The sequence below is a fragment of the Cavia porcellus genome, unplaced genomic scaffold (genome assembly GCF_034190915.1).
Source record: "Cavia porcellus strain 051 isolate PalLab524CR breed Dunkin Hartley unplaced genomic scaffold, mCavPor4.1 scaffold_8, whole genome shotgun sequence".
NCBI classification, from domain to species: Eukaryota; Metazoa; Chordata; class Mammalia; order Rodentia; family Caviidae; genus Cavia; species Cavia porcellus.
Window position 1 is genome coordinate 40,154,663 of NW_026947491.1, and position 17,217 is coordinate 40,171,879.

At 38.9% G+C, this 17,217-nt stretch overlaps 1 protein-coding gene and 1 pseudogene across 1 annotated transcript; one reads left to right on the plus strand and one right to left on the minus strand.

The window, feature by feature from the left end:
• The first annotated feature begins 335 nt into the window (after positions 1-335).
• On the plus strand, positions 336-1,872 carry LOC100719257 (olfactory receptor 8S1). Its single transcript, XM_003476067.1, has 2 exons — positions 336-1,108; positions 1,710-1,872. Exons 1-2 carry the CDS (start codon positions 336-338, stop codon positions 1,870-1,872), a joined length of 936 nt encoding a protein of 311 aa, XP_003476115.1.
• A 3,805-nt stretch (positions 1,873-5,677) lies between these two features.
• On the minus strand, positions 5,678-6,460 carry LOC100718978 (large ribosomal subunit protein eL6-like; annotated as a pseudogene).
• Between the last annotated feature and the right edge of the window lie 10,757 nt (positions 6,461-17,217).

Below are 17,217 nucleotides of genomic sequence, written 5' to 3' on the forward strand. Positions count from 1 at the left end.
TTGACTCAGTTTCCTTTGGAAGAGAGAATAGAACTTCTTTGGGTCCTCAGGTCTACCCTCAGCTCCTTTCTTTCCTCCTCTTCTTAAGGTAATCCTTGTCCTCATCTCCTTCTTTTCCAGGTCTGAATCTCTACACCCTCACTCTCAGGATTCTGCTCTGAACTAGGAGTTGCTGACAAGAGAGGACCCGGCAGGGCAGCCTGCTGCATAATCTGTCTGGGTCAGTCCTGAAGCTTTACTCAAAATGCCTCATCTCCAGACATACTCTGTTACTGATGAATCATTTCAGCATTCTTATCAGTTCTTGTTCCTCTGAAGCGATTGTTGTGTGCTCCATGGGAGTTGGCAATGAGACTTCAGTCACTGTGTTTGTTCTCCAAGGACTATCCAACAAATCTCAGATTCAGCTACTACTCTTTGTAGCATTCTTAGTAATTTACCTTCTGACCCTCACAGGGAACCTGCTGATAATGCTAATTATCTGTACTGATTCCCACCTCCAGACTCCCATGTACTTCTTCCTGGGACATCTCTCCTTCCTGGATGCTTTCTATTCCTCAGTGATTGTGCCTAAACTGTTAGAAAACCTTCTTTCCAAGGTGAAGGCAATATCCTTCCATGGGTGTTTCACCCAGATTTTCTTGGTCATATTTTCAGGGGCCACTGAAGCCTGCCTTCTTTCTGTCATGGCCTATGACAGGTTCCGGGCTGTGTGTCACCCTCTACTGTATATGGTGGCTATGAACAGAAGGGTATGTACTGGCCTAGTGGGTGCATCCTGGGCCTTAGGAATAAGTGCCAGCCTAATGAACACTCTCTTACTAGCTCAGCAGCACTTCTGTGGCCCCAACCTTGTCCACAGTTTTGCCTGTGAGCTACCCCCAGTGCTTTTGTTGGCCTGTTCCAACCCCTACAGTAGTATCGTCTCCACCCTGGCCACCATGGTGGTGCTGGGCTTTGGCACTTTTGTTCCATTGCTGGGTTCCTACAGCCGTATCATCATGACAGCCTTGGGAATCAACTCTGCCACAGGTCGAAGTAAGATCTTCTCCACCTGCTCTTCTCATGTCCTTGTGGTCACCATCTTTTATGGTTCAGGATTTTTGAGGTATGTCGTAGTATGCGTGCTAAGTATAAATGTCATGTATTTTTTACTCTAAGTGCCTTTGGTCTGTAGGATAAGGCACTGTAATGTAGCAGGAAAAGGTTCATCTTGGAATTCAGAAAGCCTGGGCTCTACCTCTGCCTCTGCTGTGGACTATCTTTTGGTTTATAAAGAATCCATTTTCTTTTCTGTGACTCAGTTAACTATTTTGAAAGATAAGTCTAGAAAAAGATTAAAGTTTTTTCTATTTTATTAACCTATAATGGGAGTTCTCAGAAGAAAACTGGAGAACTTTTGGTGCTAGGCAAATAAATATATAAACACATGCAGCATCCTTGAAATAGATACCGGGGCAACATGAGATCTGGTTTTGTTCTGAAAATTGGAGTTTACCCTCACAAATTTGTGTCCTAAATTTCTTCCCCGTGTTGGGAACAATGGCAGCATTTTGAACTAAGCATATAGCAGGGCAAAGAAAAATCATCACAAGATAAAAAAAACAGTATGTCTTTACTAATGTATAGAGAGAGAGAGAAAGAGGAAAATTTATATCACCTACCAATTGTCCTGATTGCAGTGTGTTCCTCTGTGCAATTCCTACAAGGTACATGACTCCAGCATCGGGCTCAGCATTGGAGCAAGTGGTATCCCTGCAGTACAGTGTGGTGACACCACTGCTCAACCCCTTCATCTACAGCCTGAGGAACAAAGAGGTAAAGGCAGCTCTGAGGAGGGTGCTCGCCAGAGAGCCCAGGATGATCTTGTGACCTGGACTGCTCTGCTTAACCATGAGGAAAAGATATAGAGCACAAAGGGGAGCAGAAAAAATGATCACTTCTTAGCTGTCTCAGTGTCCATCCCTTTCTGAAGCAGAAGACTTGGTTTCTCTTCATCCAGTGACCTTTCCTCAGACAAGGGAAATGAGGACTCCATAATAAAGCAGTTGACACTATCTGTAGAAAGTCCTCAGGTCTTCATTGGTCATTTCTTTTTTTTTTATTTAAGGAGAAAAAGAAGAAAAAACAGAAAAAGGGTACAAGTTATACAGAATTTCAGAAAAAATAAACAATAGGCAATCACTAGTTAATAGATTACAAATTGTTATCTTAGAAATAGTTGATCAAGTTATAAAATTAAAGCATATAAAGTGGAGTTTCAAACAGTGAGACTGCAAAAAGTTTTGTTCAGTGATCCAACAAAACTCAGTAATATCATTATCTATCGTATACACTTAAATATATATGCAGTTATATTCTTTAGAGCACTTTCTTTTCCTTTCTTTTGTACAACGACAATTACACATTTTGGGTTTTATTACTCCCACAGTTCTTATTACTTTTTTTGAAAAGAGTAAGGCAAATGTGACATAACAGAACAGAGTCAGTCAAATCAAAAGGGTGGACATAATAGATAATGTAAAAACAAAATATTAGGTGATCAACAATGGTTACCATACTGCCTCTTGCTATCTTAAAAAGAATTGCCTATAACATCAGTTATAATAAAATTAAACAAAACAGTAAAGAATAAAACCAAAACATTGGAGACATTACAGGGCTTTAAAAGAAGATAATAGTCAACTGGAATGGGCATCATAATGAATCTTATTGTCTTTACAGTTGTTGCCTATACTTTCAAACTTGGTACTATCAAGCAAAGCAGAATAGAGGAAAATCAGTCAAAGCAAGATGGTGAGGCTATACAGGGTTTCAAATCAACTTAATAGGAAATCAAAGTAGGTTGCAATAATGTATACTGCTATTTTCTATTTTTCTCTTAATTAAAAAGAAAAAAATTAAAAAGTAAATAATTTTTAAACAAGAAGACTAAGATCAAAGATGACATAACAACAAAACAGCGCAGGTCAAAGCATAACCATTTAAGCAAAACAGTGCTTCACCACAAGACATCCCGACATAAAAGTAGTTACCATAGTGTCTCTTTCCTTAAAATCTTTAATTTAGCTCAGCGGCATAAGCACCTGCCTTGCAAGCAGGCAGTCATGAGTTCGATCCCTGGTAACGATAAAAGGAAAAAGACAAAAAAAAAAAGTAAACTTTAAAAAACAATCTTTAAGTATAACTTCGTATACTAAAGCACCAAACATATCAAGACAATGTAAAACCACTCAAGAGAATGACAGTATTACAGGGTATTTAGAACCAACTATCAGAAAATGAACAATGGTTTCTGTATAATCTCCTTGTCTATAAAAGTTTTTGCTTATATTATCGCATATAATAAAATACAATAAGATACGACCTGTTAAGACCGATGGAGACAGAAGAATAAAAGCTTGATGGGACTTCAAAGCAAGATGATACTAAATCAGCACTAGCTATTATGATGTCTTGCTTTCTCCAAAATAGCTGTTCCTACCATCTAATCTTCTCTGCCTCATTTCTATTGAGCTCTTTTTCTGTCTTTTGTTGTCAGTTTGTCTTCCTCATTTCACTTTCTGCTCCATTCATTGTGGCCTCTCTGCCAATATTTCTGAAGTCTTGATATTTTCCTTTTTTAGAATATCCTGCAGTATTCTCTGTAGAGTTCAATTGGTGGTCGCAAATTCCCCTAGTATCTCTTTATCCTGGGAGCACCTTGTTTTTCCATCAATTTCTAGGGACAGTTGTTCAGGATACATTAATCTTGGCTGGAGGTTGTTATCTTTCAAAGCTTGAATTATTTCCCCCCACGATCTTCATGATTTGATGGTTTGTGCCATGAAGTCTGCTATAATTCTGATGGGTGTTCCCTTGTAAGTGATCTGTTTCTTGTCTCTGACAGCTTTTAATATTCTGTTCTTATATTAGATTTCTGGAATTTTGATTATTATATGCCTGGGTGTAGCTCTGTTTGGGTTGTAGGTGGCTGGGGTCCTGTATGCCTCATACATCTGAGTATCTTTACTTTATGCTAAATTAGGGAAATTCTCTTGGATTATTTCTGTGAATAGCTTTTGTAGTCCATTTGTTTGTGTCCCTACTTCTTCCTTTACATTCTTAATTTCTTAAGTTATAGATCCTCTTATCATCTTCTAGCCTTTGTATTGTTACTGCTTGTTTCCTTGTTATTTTTAAGAAGTTTTTCATTTCATGCTCCCACCTTACAAATCTGTCCTCCAGTTCAGATAATCTATCCTTAGTTTCTTTCAAGCTGTTATGCCAGCTTTCGATAGAGTTTTTAGTTTCCTGGTAATCTCTTTGAACCTGCTTCACATGCTCTATGTTTTCTTTATTTTCTCCATCAAACAATTCTCCCCTTTTTTTCTGTTCTTCCATTCCACCATCTGTTTTTTCTTGGGCAATGCTTAGCATTTCTCTAACTATTCTACTTATATCTTGCTTTATTTCATTAAATACTTCATTTTTAAACTCGTTTATGAGGCTCTGGAGATATCGCTTTATGTCTATTGGTGCTGTGTCTGATATTGCATGTATTCTGTCTTCCTTTGTGTTTCCCTTTCCTGGATTAGTGTTCTCAGGATTGGGAACTGAGGACCCTTTCTTATTGCTTCCTCTTCCCATACTTTTTGTTCCTTCCATACAAGTGAATGTAGGAGGCCAAATTTTTTTCTCTTTTTTGGTTACAGTTTGTTTGAATTGTGCCAGCTAGGTGTTCCCACCCACTGCAGTGTACTAGGGAGACACAGACCTGGGCAGCCTCTGCTGGGCCCAGCCCTCCAGGTCAACCTACTAAAGGCTTCACCACTAGGGTGCACCTCCAGGCTCTGGGACCTCATTTACCATAGCCTACTGAGTCTTAGTCAGCAGCGTCACACAGGGCAGGCACTCCCCACCAATCACGCTTGAGAGGGGAATATGCAACTAATGTCACTGCAGCACCCTGTTCTGGGAAGTCTGCCCAGTCCCAGTATGTCCTTTGCTGGCGCCTCCTACTTTATGAAAGGGTCCCCATTCTGCTCACTCACTGCAAGTCGATGTAGGGCTCCCTGCTAGTCCCGCTCTCAACTCTGTTCACATATTCCCACTCTCAGAGCTTTCGCCCGTCTCTCTCCATGCCCTGCAGATTTGGATGCAGCAGCAGCACGAAATTCAAATCACGGCTTCCAATGGTGCAGGTTCTAGCTTCCACGCTGAGATTTTATCTGTTCCTGTTATAGCACTAGGATTGGATTTCCAGGTGGTTTCTCTTAACTTAGTTCATTCGTGGGTTGGCAGGGTGTATCTCCCCTTGTTAGGACTCCTTGTACTGCAGCATTCCTGGATTCTAAGTAGGGTATTTCAGAGAGCCTCCATAGCTGCTGCTATCTATCCACCATGTTCTTCCGGAAGTCTTCATTGGTCATTTCTACAGCTATAGATTTTGTATCTCATTTTTTTGTCTTTTCTATCATTCCCTTTTCTCCATCTCTCAGTTCCCTTTACTTTTGTCTATGCACAAAGTGTAAATCAACTAGTCAGACTGTCTCTCTCCCTGCCCTGCATTCTGCTATCCTATCCCATCTTTGTAGTTAATTGTAGTTAATACTCCACTGCATTCTGCTATCCTATCCCATCTTTTTTTTAATGTATCAGTTATTTCATTAGGTTGTTGGTAAGAAATTTAAGACACCTATTTGTGAGGGTAAACTCCAATTGTCAGAACAAAAACAAATCTGTAGCCCTGGAGCTGAGGTACGTTGATTTTCTGCAAAATCTACCACTTTCTGATCAACTTTGTGCTGTCCTGAAATCTGGTATCTCTCTTTTTCGGTGTTGAAGACCTCACTCTCCTGGTGTCTGGGCTTCTGCAGCTTCTTCTTGAAGTAAGCAATAAGTGAGGTGTTTGGGGATTTTCACATTACTGATAATTTTTGAGGAGGTGGCAATGACAAATTTCTGGTGTGTTCCTCACAGAGGAATGTGATTGGGGTTAAGAGGCCCAGTGACAAGTAGCAAGCCACTGCCCAGCTGCTTCAGGAAAACCACTCTCTTGCCTCTCTAGCACCCAGTGAGGATGATCAAGATGGTCCTGGCTGTGATGCTAGCTCGCAGTTTCCTCATGTACTGACTGAAGGATTTTTTGCCATGGTTCAACAGCTTTCAGGGCTCATCTTCAGTGGCATAGTATCTGGGTATTTTTCAAAGCTTAACCATCCAGGTACCACCATTCTTGTTACACCAACTGATTTTGTGACAGTAGCAATTTAGCAACTGTGTACTTTCTTTTGTTCAGAGCCTTTCTGGAATACGTAACATATTGAGAGTATCTATCAATTCCTCTAACCAGGACAGGGGTTCAGCTGAAGTGGGGCTGCCTCTTCTTGAACATTTTTGCCTTCACATTACCTTTTTTACCAGTACTAGTGGCGTCAGCCTTCATGGCTTCAAGTTTCTTCTATTTAGTATCTGGCATCTGTTTTTTCACTTGCCATCTTGCAAGATGGGAAAGAGCTAATATCCCATTTTGATACTGTAAAAACGAATTCTCCTTTTTTCCATTCCAAAGGATCCCTGGCAAAATCTATATCTCTTTAATAAACTAAAAAGAAATATAATAAGGTGTGTCTCCTCTTGTCTTCATTCTTTAAAAGTAGCCCCTTACTAGACCCTAGCAAATACTCACTGTCTGTAGATTATTTAAGGAATGAAGGAAGGAAAATTCATTAATCCATCTGAATAGACTTTTCTCTTGTATTTGCCTAGGAAACAGGTAGAGATGAGAATTTTTCCTAAACTGTGTCCTGAGAGCAGCACCTCTGTCTAATATCTTTTGTACCTCTGCATCTAGTAACATCCTGTTACCTTACAGGGTGTGTTAGATAAGTGAAAAAAACTGACTGACAGGGAAAAGGAAGTGATGGCACATATGAAGAGGAACATTTGATAACATTCAGCAAGACTCCTGCTTTCACAAGACAAGTGTCAGTGGAAAGTATCAGGAAGGATAAGTCAGGAAAGGAGAAAGAGACTGCATATTGCAGAACACCATCCTGAACTTCTTCAAAAAAGCTTGGTTAGTGGAATGTATTCTGACTGTCCTTTCCCTGAGTCTCCCATACAAAAGGAGAGCATTTTTTGATCCATACCTGGTTCAGAACCTCATTCTGGACCTAAGGAAAAGAACAGTTGGAAAATATAAAGCAAATGCCCAGCTGCTGTCCCATTGGATGTTCAGTTCCTAGTAGATTCTCAGGAAAAAGTGGCAGTTCCTTGTCCTATTTCTATTGAAGGACCAAGAGGTCTGTGATAGTCAATTCTACTTCCACTAGGAGGTGAGGATGCAGCCTCAGATGGAGAGTGTGTGTTTAGTATGCATAAATCCTAGATTTAATTCTTGGTGCTGTGAGAGAAGAGAAAAAAGAGAAAGAAAAAAAGAGGAGGGGAGGGGAGGGGAGGGGAGGAGAGAGGATGGAAGGGGAAGGGAAGGGAAGGGAAGGGAAGGGAAGGGAAGGGAAGGAAAGGGAAGGATACCTCAGGAAAGGAAGGACACCTCTTCTCCCTATGTATAAATCTTTTTTCCATTTCATCCTTGTTTCTTATCATTTTTTTATTTTTCTGGAATCAAAGTATATCATGTATAGTTACAAATCTCCTACAATTAACATTACCATTATATATGTCTACAATGTACCAATAAACTTAATTTTTAAAAAAAAATGGCAGATATGTAAATGATAAGTAAATTAGCTTGATTGTGGTAATCATTTAAAAATGTAAGTATATATATATATATATATATATATATATATATATATATACCAAAGCATTAATTTTGCATATTAAATGTGTATAGTTTTTACTTGGAAGAGAGCAGAAGAGAAGAAAAAAAAAGAAGTACTACTGTCACTGGCTATCATAAAGATAATCTAGCCACACTTGACTGAATAAAGAAGGGGTGCAACTTATTTAATAAGAGAATTCATAATTCAGTGAAAACCATACTAAACTTTGAAACAAATGAGTGTGTAACTTAGGAAAAATGACTAGGAATAGAAGTTTGCTTGGCAATTACAAACGTAGAGTCCACCTGCCTTGGATGGTTGCTTGTGCCAAAGAGCATAGCAAGTTATTTTGTTTACTCATCTTATGTAATGCATCATTTTACAATTGAACACATTAAAATTGAACAAACAAAATACATAAAAACTGCTTCATAGACCAACTGGCCCACTTCCTGCCATGTTTGGAGGTCTCTGGGGTCCTGGGCCTGCCAGTGCCCTCAGTTCTGGAGGCTGGGAGGCCTGGAGTGAGTGTCCCCACACCGTCCCCCTGAGCCCAGGGAGTCTGGGATCCTTGCTTCAGCCCAGGGAACTTTGTGGCTTCCTGCTGCACTGGACCAGCTCAGGGATCTTGAGCCTACCTGCACCAACTGCCCCACTTCCTCCCTTGCCTGGCAGACTCTGGGATCCTGGGCCTGCAGGCACCCTCAGTTCTGGAGTCTGGGCAGCATGAGGTGAGTGTCCCTGCATCATTCCCCACTCGCAGGGAGTCTGGGATCCTTGCACCAGCCCTGGTCAGAGAACTTTGCAGCTTCCTGCTGCGTTGGACCAGCTCAAGGGGTCTTGAGCCTGCCTGCACCAAATGCCACACTTCCTGCCCTGCTTGGCAAACTCTTGGGTTTTGGGCCTGCCTGTGCCTTAAATTCTGGAAACTGGGTGGCCAGAGGTGAATATCACTGCACCATCTGAAACCAGGGAGTTTGGGATAGTTGCTCCCACCAGCCAAGAAACTTCACAGCTTCTTGTCACACTCAATCTGCATGATAGGGCTTGGGTCTTCCTGCCCCACACCCATTGACCCTCTCTCAATTCTGGGAACTGGGGAGTCACAGTTTCAGGAGCTGAGGGCATAGAAAAGGATTTCCAACAGGCCCTAGGGAAGTCTTGAAACACAGAAATATAGGAAAATGGCAAAATGAAAGACCAGAATACAATTTCAAACCTCCAGCCAAACCAAGAAACCGTAGGAGCTATGTACACAGAAGAAAATATATGACATACACCTGAAACCTGACATAATAGCAAATGAAATAAAGAAGCAACTCTGGAAAGCTTTTAAAGAATTCAATTGAGAAATAATCTCCCAAGTAAAAAAAGAAATGATAAAAGAAATGAAAGAAATGCTGAACATATCTAAAGAAGACAGTGTTAAAAAATTGGAGGAACTAAACAAAAAGGGAATCCCTGGGTGAACAATATAAGAAACAAATAGAATACAAAAAGCAGACAGAAAGAGATATACAGAAAATCAAAAATTCCATTGAAAGTTGGAAAAACCACCTCAATGAAAGTTAAGATAGAATGTCAGACCTTGAAGAAATGATTGCAGCTAGTGAACAGGAAAGGAAAGATCTTTTAAAAATAATAAGGAATCAAGAAATAATTCAATAGCTGCAAGATGATGCAAAGAAAAATGACATAAGATTGATAGGGATAAAGGAAAAAGAAGGGGACAACATAAAGGATGTCAAGAGGATATTTAGAGAAGTAATAGCTGAAAATTTCACAAACATGAGATTGGAAACTGATATCAGGATTTGCAAAGCATATAGAACTCCAAATAGCCATAACCAAAATAAAACTACACCCAGACATATAATAATCACCATCCCAGAAATCCAATATAAGAATAGAATATTAAAAGCTGCCAGAGATAAAACGCAGATCACCTCTAAAGGAAAAACTATCAGAATTACAGCAGACTTCTCAGCACAAACAATAAAGTCAAGAAGACAATGGAGTGAAGTATTCCAGATCCTAAAGCAAAATGATTTCCAGTCTTGACTGATACACCCTGCAAAACTGTCCTTCAAAATGGATGGAGAAATAAGATACTTCCATGACAAAGAACAGCTGAAGAACTTCATGATCACCAAGCCAACCCTGCAAAGAATACTGAAAGACAGATTAGATACACTTAGGAAAAAAACCACTAAGCAAAGCAGACAATTAAACAGAATGGAAAGATAAAGATGCAACAGCAGAAAGATAACATGTCAACAATAAAACAACATATAACAGTTATAACCAATAATGTAAATGGTCTCAATGCACTAATTAAAAGAAACAGACTGGCAGAATGGATCAAGAAACAAAATCCAACAATATGCTGTCTACAAGAAACCCATCCAAGCCAAAAGAATATTCACAGAGTGAAAGTCGAAGGATGGAAAACAATACTTCATGCAACAGGGGCCAAAAAAAAGTGGGGGTGGGGGCTGGGGGTTTAGCTCAGCAGCATAAGCGCCTGCCTTGAAAGCAGGCAATCGTGAGTTCGATCCCTGGTACTGATAAAAAGGAAAAAGAAAAAAAAAAAGTAGGGGTAGCTATTCTGTTTGCAGACAATGTGAATTTCAAACCAATAATGATTAGAAGAGATAAAGAAGGTCATTACATACTGGTTAGGGTAAAACTTCAAGAGGAAGAGATAACAATCTTAAATATATATGCACCAAATTCGAGAATACCCAGTTATACAAAGCAAGTGTTAACAGAAATGAAAAACCAAGTTAGCAATAACACAATTATAACAAAAACCTTAACACACCACTGACACCAAGGGACAGATCAACAAGACAGAAATACAGCAAAGAAATAACAGAACTGAATCACACATGTGAACAAATGGACTTGACAGACATATACAGAATACACATTCTTCTCAGCCGTACCTGGGACATTCTCTAAAACATACCATATATTAGCCCACAGAACATATTTAAATAAATGTAAATGACTTGAAATTATTCCATACATGTTATCACATAGTAGCACCATGAAATTAGAAATTAATGATAAAAGATACTGCAAAAATCCCACAAATACATGGAAACTGAATAACACACTCTTGAGTAATCAGTGGGTCACAGGGGAAATTAAAGAAGAAATTAAACAATGCCTACAAGCAAACGAAAATACAAATAAAACTTACCAGAATCTGTGGGATACAATGAAAGCTGTCCTCAGAGGAAAATTTACTGCACTGAGTTCCCACATCAGGAAAACAGAACTAATACAAATAAATAACCTGATGCTACACTTCAAACATTTAGAAAAAGAAGAGCAAGTCAAGCCCAAAGCCAAAATAAGGGAGGAAATTATAAAAATCAGAGCAGAAATTAATACAATAGAGACTAAGAAAACAATCCAAAGAAGCAATGAATCAAAGAGTTGGCTCTTTGAAAGAATAAATAAAATTGATAAGCCCCTAGCAAACTTTATTTTAAAAAGGAAGGAAAAGCTCAAAGTCATGCAATAAGTAATGAAAAAAGTGAAATCACTACAGATATAAAAATACAGATCATCAACACCTATTTTGATAATCTCTATTCTCATATGTTTGATAACACAGAAGAAATTGACAGATTCCTAGAAACTTATGAAGTACCAAAGCTAGGTCAAGAATATATAAAACTGCTGAATAATCCAATTTTTATTAATGAAATTGAAAATGTAATTAAGTCCTTACCTACAAAGAAGAGCCCAGGCCCAGATGGATTCACTGCATAATTCTACAAGAAATACAAAGAAGATTTAATGCCAACACTCCTCAAACTCTTCGTTGAAACTGAAAGGGAAGCAATCCTTCCTAAGTCATTCCTGGAAGCAAAGATTACTCTAGTACCAAAACCTGAGAAAGATACAACTAAAAAAGAGAACTATAGACCAATCTCCCTAATGAACACAGATGCAAAAATCCTCAATAAAATGATGGCAAACAGGATGCAGCAAACCATCAAGAAGATTATATACCATGACCAAGTGGGATTCATTCCAGGCATGCAGGGATGGTTCAACATACGTAAGTCAATAAATGTAATCCACCATATCAATAAAGCCAAAAGTAAGAATCACATGATTATTACTATAGATGCAGGAAAAGCCTTTGATAAGATCCAACATTCATTCATGATAAGAACCTTACAGAAAATTGGAATAGATGGTCTTTACCTCTATATGATAAAGGTCATCTTTGACAAAGTAACAGCCAGTATCATAATAAATGGCCAAAAACTGAAGGTCATTATCTTGAAATCAGGCACAAGACAAGCATGTCCCTTATCACTGATTCTACTTAATGTAATACTGGAAATACTAGCCAGAGCAATTAGACAAGAGACAGAAATAAAAAGGGGTAAAAATAGGAAAATAAGAAATTAAATTATCATTATTTGCGGATGGCATGATACTCTACATAGAAGACCCCCTAAACTCCATTGAAAAACTCCTAGATATAATAAATAAATTCAACAATGTAGCTGGATACAAAATCAATACTCAAAAATCAATAGCATTTCTATACACTAACAACAAAATCACAGAGAGAGAAATAAGAGAAGCCACACCCTTGACACTAGCAACCAAAAAATGAAATATTTAGGAATTATTCTCATGATAGAAGTGAAAGTTCTATATAGGGAAAATTATAATACACTAAAAAAAGAAATTGAAGAGGATCTCAGAAAATGGAAAGACATCCCTTGCTCATGGATAGGAAGAATAAATATTGTAAAAATGGCCATTCCCCAAAAACTCTTATACAGATTCAATGCAATCCCAATAAAAATACCATCAACATACCTCGTAAATCCTCAAATTCATCTGGAACTAGAAGAGACCTATAATAGGAAAGACAATTCTAAATAGCAAAGACAAGTTAGGAGGCATCACAATCCCTGACTTGAAGTTATATTACAAAGCAACAGTAGTAAAATCAACATGGTACTGGAATCAAAACAGAGCCGAAGATCAAGGGAATAGATTAGAAGATACAACCACACCTACAAACACACTCAGTCACCTTGTATTTGATAAAGGGGCCAAACATGCTCATTGGTAGAACAACAGTCTCTTTAATAAATGGTGTTGGAAAATCTGGCTCTCCATATGACAAAAACTAAAACTAGACCCATGCCTATCACCATGTACTAAATTAAAATCTAAATGAAATAAAGATCTGAATTTTAAAACAGAAACACTAAATCTATTGGAAGACAAATTGGATAAATATCTTGAAGACACAGGAGTAGGTAGAGAATTCATGAATAGGACTCAAACTGCACAGGAAATACTTCCCAGAATCAATAACTGGGATCACCTCTTATTAAAATGTTTCTGCATGTCAAAAGATATCTCCAGCATAGTGAAAAGAAAACCCATAAACTGGGAAAAAATCTTAGTGAACTGTCCCTCAGACAAAGGACTTCTCTCTAAAACATATAAAGAATTTTAAAAAATCAGACCCCCAAAATTCAAAGATCCAATCCAAAAATGGGCATCTGAGATGAATACACAATTCTCAGATGAAGAAATAAAAATGGAAAATAAATACATGAAAAAATGTCCATCATCATTACTCATTAGAGAAATGCAAATTAAAACCACACTGAGATTCCATCTCACTCTGGAAAGAATGGCCAGGATCAAGAAAACCAACAACAACAAATGCTGGAAAGGTTGTGGGGAAAAAGGAACTCTCCTGCACTGTTGGTGGGAGTGTAGAATTGGTGCAACCACTGTGGAGGTCAGTCTGGAGATTTCTCCAAAAGCTGGGGTTGGAAGTCCCATTTGTTCTGGCTATTGCAGTTCTAAGCATATTCCCAGAAAAACTGAAGACATCATACCACAGTGATATATGTGCACCCATATTTATAGCAGCACAATTTGTAATAGCCAGATCTTGGAAACAACCTAAGTGTCCATTAACTGAGTAATGGATAAAAAAAAGTTGTGGTATTTTTATACAATGGAGTACTACTCAGCTATAAAGAATGATCACATTGAGATATTTATAAATAAATGGACTCAGCTTGAGACTATACTCATAAGTGAAGTAAATCAAACTCACGTGTATAAATACCGAATGGTTTCCCTAGTGTAAGAAATGGTAAGAATACATAAAAGTATGTGGCAATCATGAATCTCCATTATATTATTTTGAAGACTTATAATGTTTTCATTCATTAATTGATATGGTTTCATTGTGTTTTGTTTGATTTTATTGTCTGTGATGGTATGAACAGCTATTTTGAAGAAAACAAAACATCAAAAAAATTAAAAATTAAAAAAAGGAAAACAAAACATCATAATAACTATTGCTGATTTAATATCAGCTTGTTTTGAAGTCTCAACAAGATTTTGGTCTTCTGTCTTCATCCATTTTATCATGTTGTATGTTACTGGGTTCTATTATATATGATAGTATAACCAAAATTTTTTGTAGGCAAAGAGATAATATAGAAACCATTGTTCGTTTTCTGTTAGCTGGTTCTAAACACTCTGTAATACTTTCATCTTCTTGAATGGTTTTACACTGTTTTGTTATGTTTGATGCTATAGTATAAAAAGATATACTCAAATATTTCAAGGAAAGAGACACTATGGTAACTACTGTTATGTCAGGTTATCTTGTGGTGAAACACTATGTTGCTTAAATTATTCTATTCTGACCTGTGTTGTTATGGCCTCTTTTATCTTAATCTCCTTTATTTTTTGAAATACAAAACTGCTTAATAGTACTGTAGCACAGTAGGGATCCATACATATTTGTGTTATAGATAATCAATTCTAAGTTATTTGAATGGATTTTTTCTAAGTTTTAAAGACTGCCTTCTTTCATGTCAGCTTTCTGGCTTCTTGATACTCCATCAGGCAAAGCTCCTCACTGTACATAAATCTCGTATTGTCAGATTCTTTCAGGCTCCCAAAAATCATGACCTCACAGGTGGGCATACTTAACCTTTCAGATGTGTTTTTCTAGTCTCTGTACGATGGAGGCCAGCCCTGTGGCTTGAATGTTACATGTCCCCAGAGTCCACATGTACAGGCTTGATCTCCAGGCTCCCAGTATTGGGAGATGCTGAGGCTGAGCTTTCAAAGCAGGTTGTAGCACTACAGGTCTTGCTCTCATTCTTGCTCCTGCTCTCCCTCTCCTCCTTTCCCTGTCCTGGTCTCTCTCTCCCCTTCCCTTCTTCTCTCCTTCCCTCACTTATTCCCTGCCTCACACAATGGAATTCCCTGATCCTGAGCTTTAATTCTCCAAAACAGTGAGCTAAATAAATCTATTCTCTTTAAATTAGATGCCACAAGTGTTTCATTGTAGTAACATAAAGTTAACTAATATAGTCCAGGCTGTGGGACTGGCCTGCACAGCTTTAGTGGCATTCCTGCTCTAGCCTATCAATGGAATTTGTCTCTCACATTTTCCAGAGCACATTGCTGTGGCAGGTTAATAGTTCAGAAGCTAATATGCAATATCAGTGGACTTGATGTCTACCCAACTCTGCCTCATCACATACACAGTACATAGCACATGTATGAACCCTCAAGGTTTAGGGAAACCTGTTGTCCTGTAATTAGGAAAGGAAAACTTGAAATGCTACTAAAGATGCTGCACATCATGTTTAAATTCACACTAAAATTATATGACTAGTAATAAGTTATTTCCCGAGAGTTTGTATTCATTAGGTATAGAGGAAATGGCCTCCTCACATTTTGTCTGCATCCACAGTTTTCTAAACATGGGGCCTTCATCTGGGAGTCAGTGGTTTGTTATGAAGACAAGGAAAGCATGGCCAGGCTGGTGAAAACCCCAAATGGTGCTGAGATGAGAAGAATATAATTGGTAATATTAAACATCTTAGGAAGGCAGGAAGGTGCACTTTATTTCTCAATAATTCATAAATGTGGTAAATTAAAAGGTAGTTTTGGAATGCTTGATTGTCAAAGTAAGAAGAAATCTCAAAACCTTCCAGACAAAACACTCACTTTAAGGCAAGTAATTGAGCCTCAGAGGACAGAGATGATCTGACCACAAACAGATCATCAGTGAGTGGCACAAACAAATTTTAGGACCGAGTTCTGAAGATGGTGGCTTGGTAGGTAGCACGGTAGAGAACCTCTCTGAGAAAAACAACACAGACACTAGAATTTAACAACATGGAGAAGACCAGATGAAAGGAGAGGGATTCTCATGACCCAGGAAGAAACTGAGGAAAAAGGAAAAGAAAGAAAGGAAAAATGTGGATGAAAGCCTGGAACCAGACTCGCTCATTGGGACCAGTCCCATACTGTGCTGGGCACACCCTGGAAATGGATGATTCACAGTTGCACTGAAGCCATGGCCTCCAAACTTGGGAGTTGGTGAGTCCAGGGCCTTTGGTGGGAGGACCCAGCACAGTGTAGGTGTGAGAACTGCATTAATTCATGATGAGTGCTGGAAATTGGGTCCCGCGGCAGGTGGAGCCAGCTGGAGGACATATTGTAGTTGGGCAGGATGGGCCTGAGTCTGGCACTGTGGTGGTGTCAGTCAGCCACCCATGGCCCAAAGAGGACTGGCGGGACCTGCTTGGGCTGAATCACACCCCTGGTCAGGACCCAATAGCCAGGGACAAAACTGTGACATCCACAAAACACAGACTAACATGCTGAAGGCACTCGCTGGTTGACTGGCTCAGAGAAGTGGGGCCAGCCCACAGTCCCTGCATGCAACTCAGATAACAGCAAACTGGAGAAGACAGCAAAACCCCAGCCAGCATGCTTCAGAAAAACCATAAGCAATACAGAGAGGGCCTGAGACCTCCACCACAGACCTGTCTGAAAGAAACCAGAAACATGACAAGAGAAATAAATAAGAAAAAGCCTCCAACCACTGACCCTGGGAAAATAAGTCCAGGAGAGGTAATTACAGAAGAGATCCAGTGCAGCAATCATGCAATGTTGGCCACAAAATCAGTGGATATAAAGAAAAACCATCATGACCTCATAGATGGACTTAAAACTGAAATTCTAATCCACGTGAGGCATGATATAAAAAGATTAATAAAAGAAATGCTAAGGCCCTCTCAAGAAGACGCAGATGGAAGAATGGAGGAACCCAGAAAAAGAAGAGAAACTTTTGCTGAAGAATATAAACAAGGAACTTCTGGAAGAACATGGCAGATAGATAGCAGAAGCTACAGAGGCTCTCTGAGATACCCCACTTAAAACCCAGGAATGGTGCAGTATGAGGAGTTCTAAGCAAGGGAAGATACACCCTGCTGACCCAGGAATGAACTAAGCTAAGAGAAACCAACTGGAATTCCAATCCTGGTGCTATAACAGGAACAGATAAAATCTCAGTGTGGAAGCTAGAACCAGTGCCACTGGAAGCCATGATTTGAATTTCCTGCTG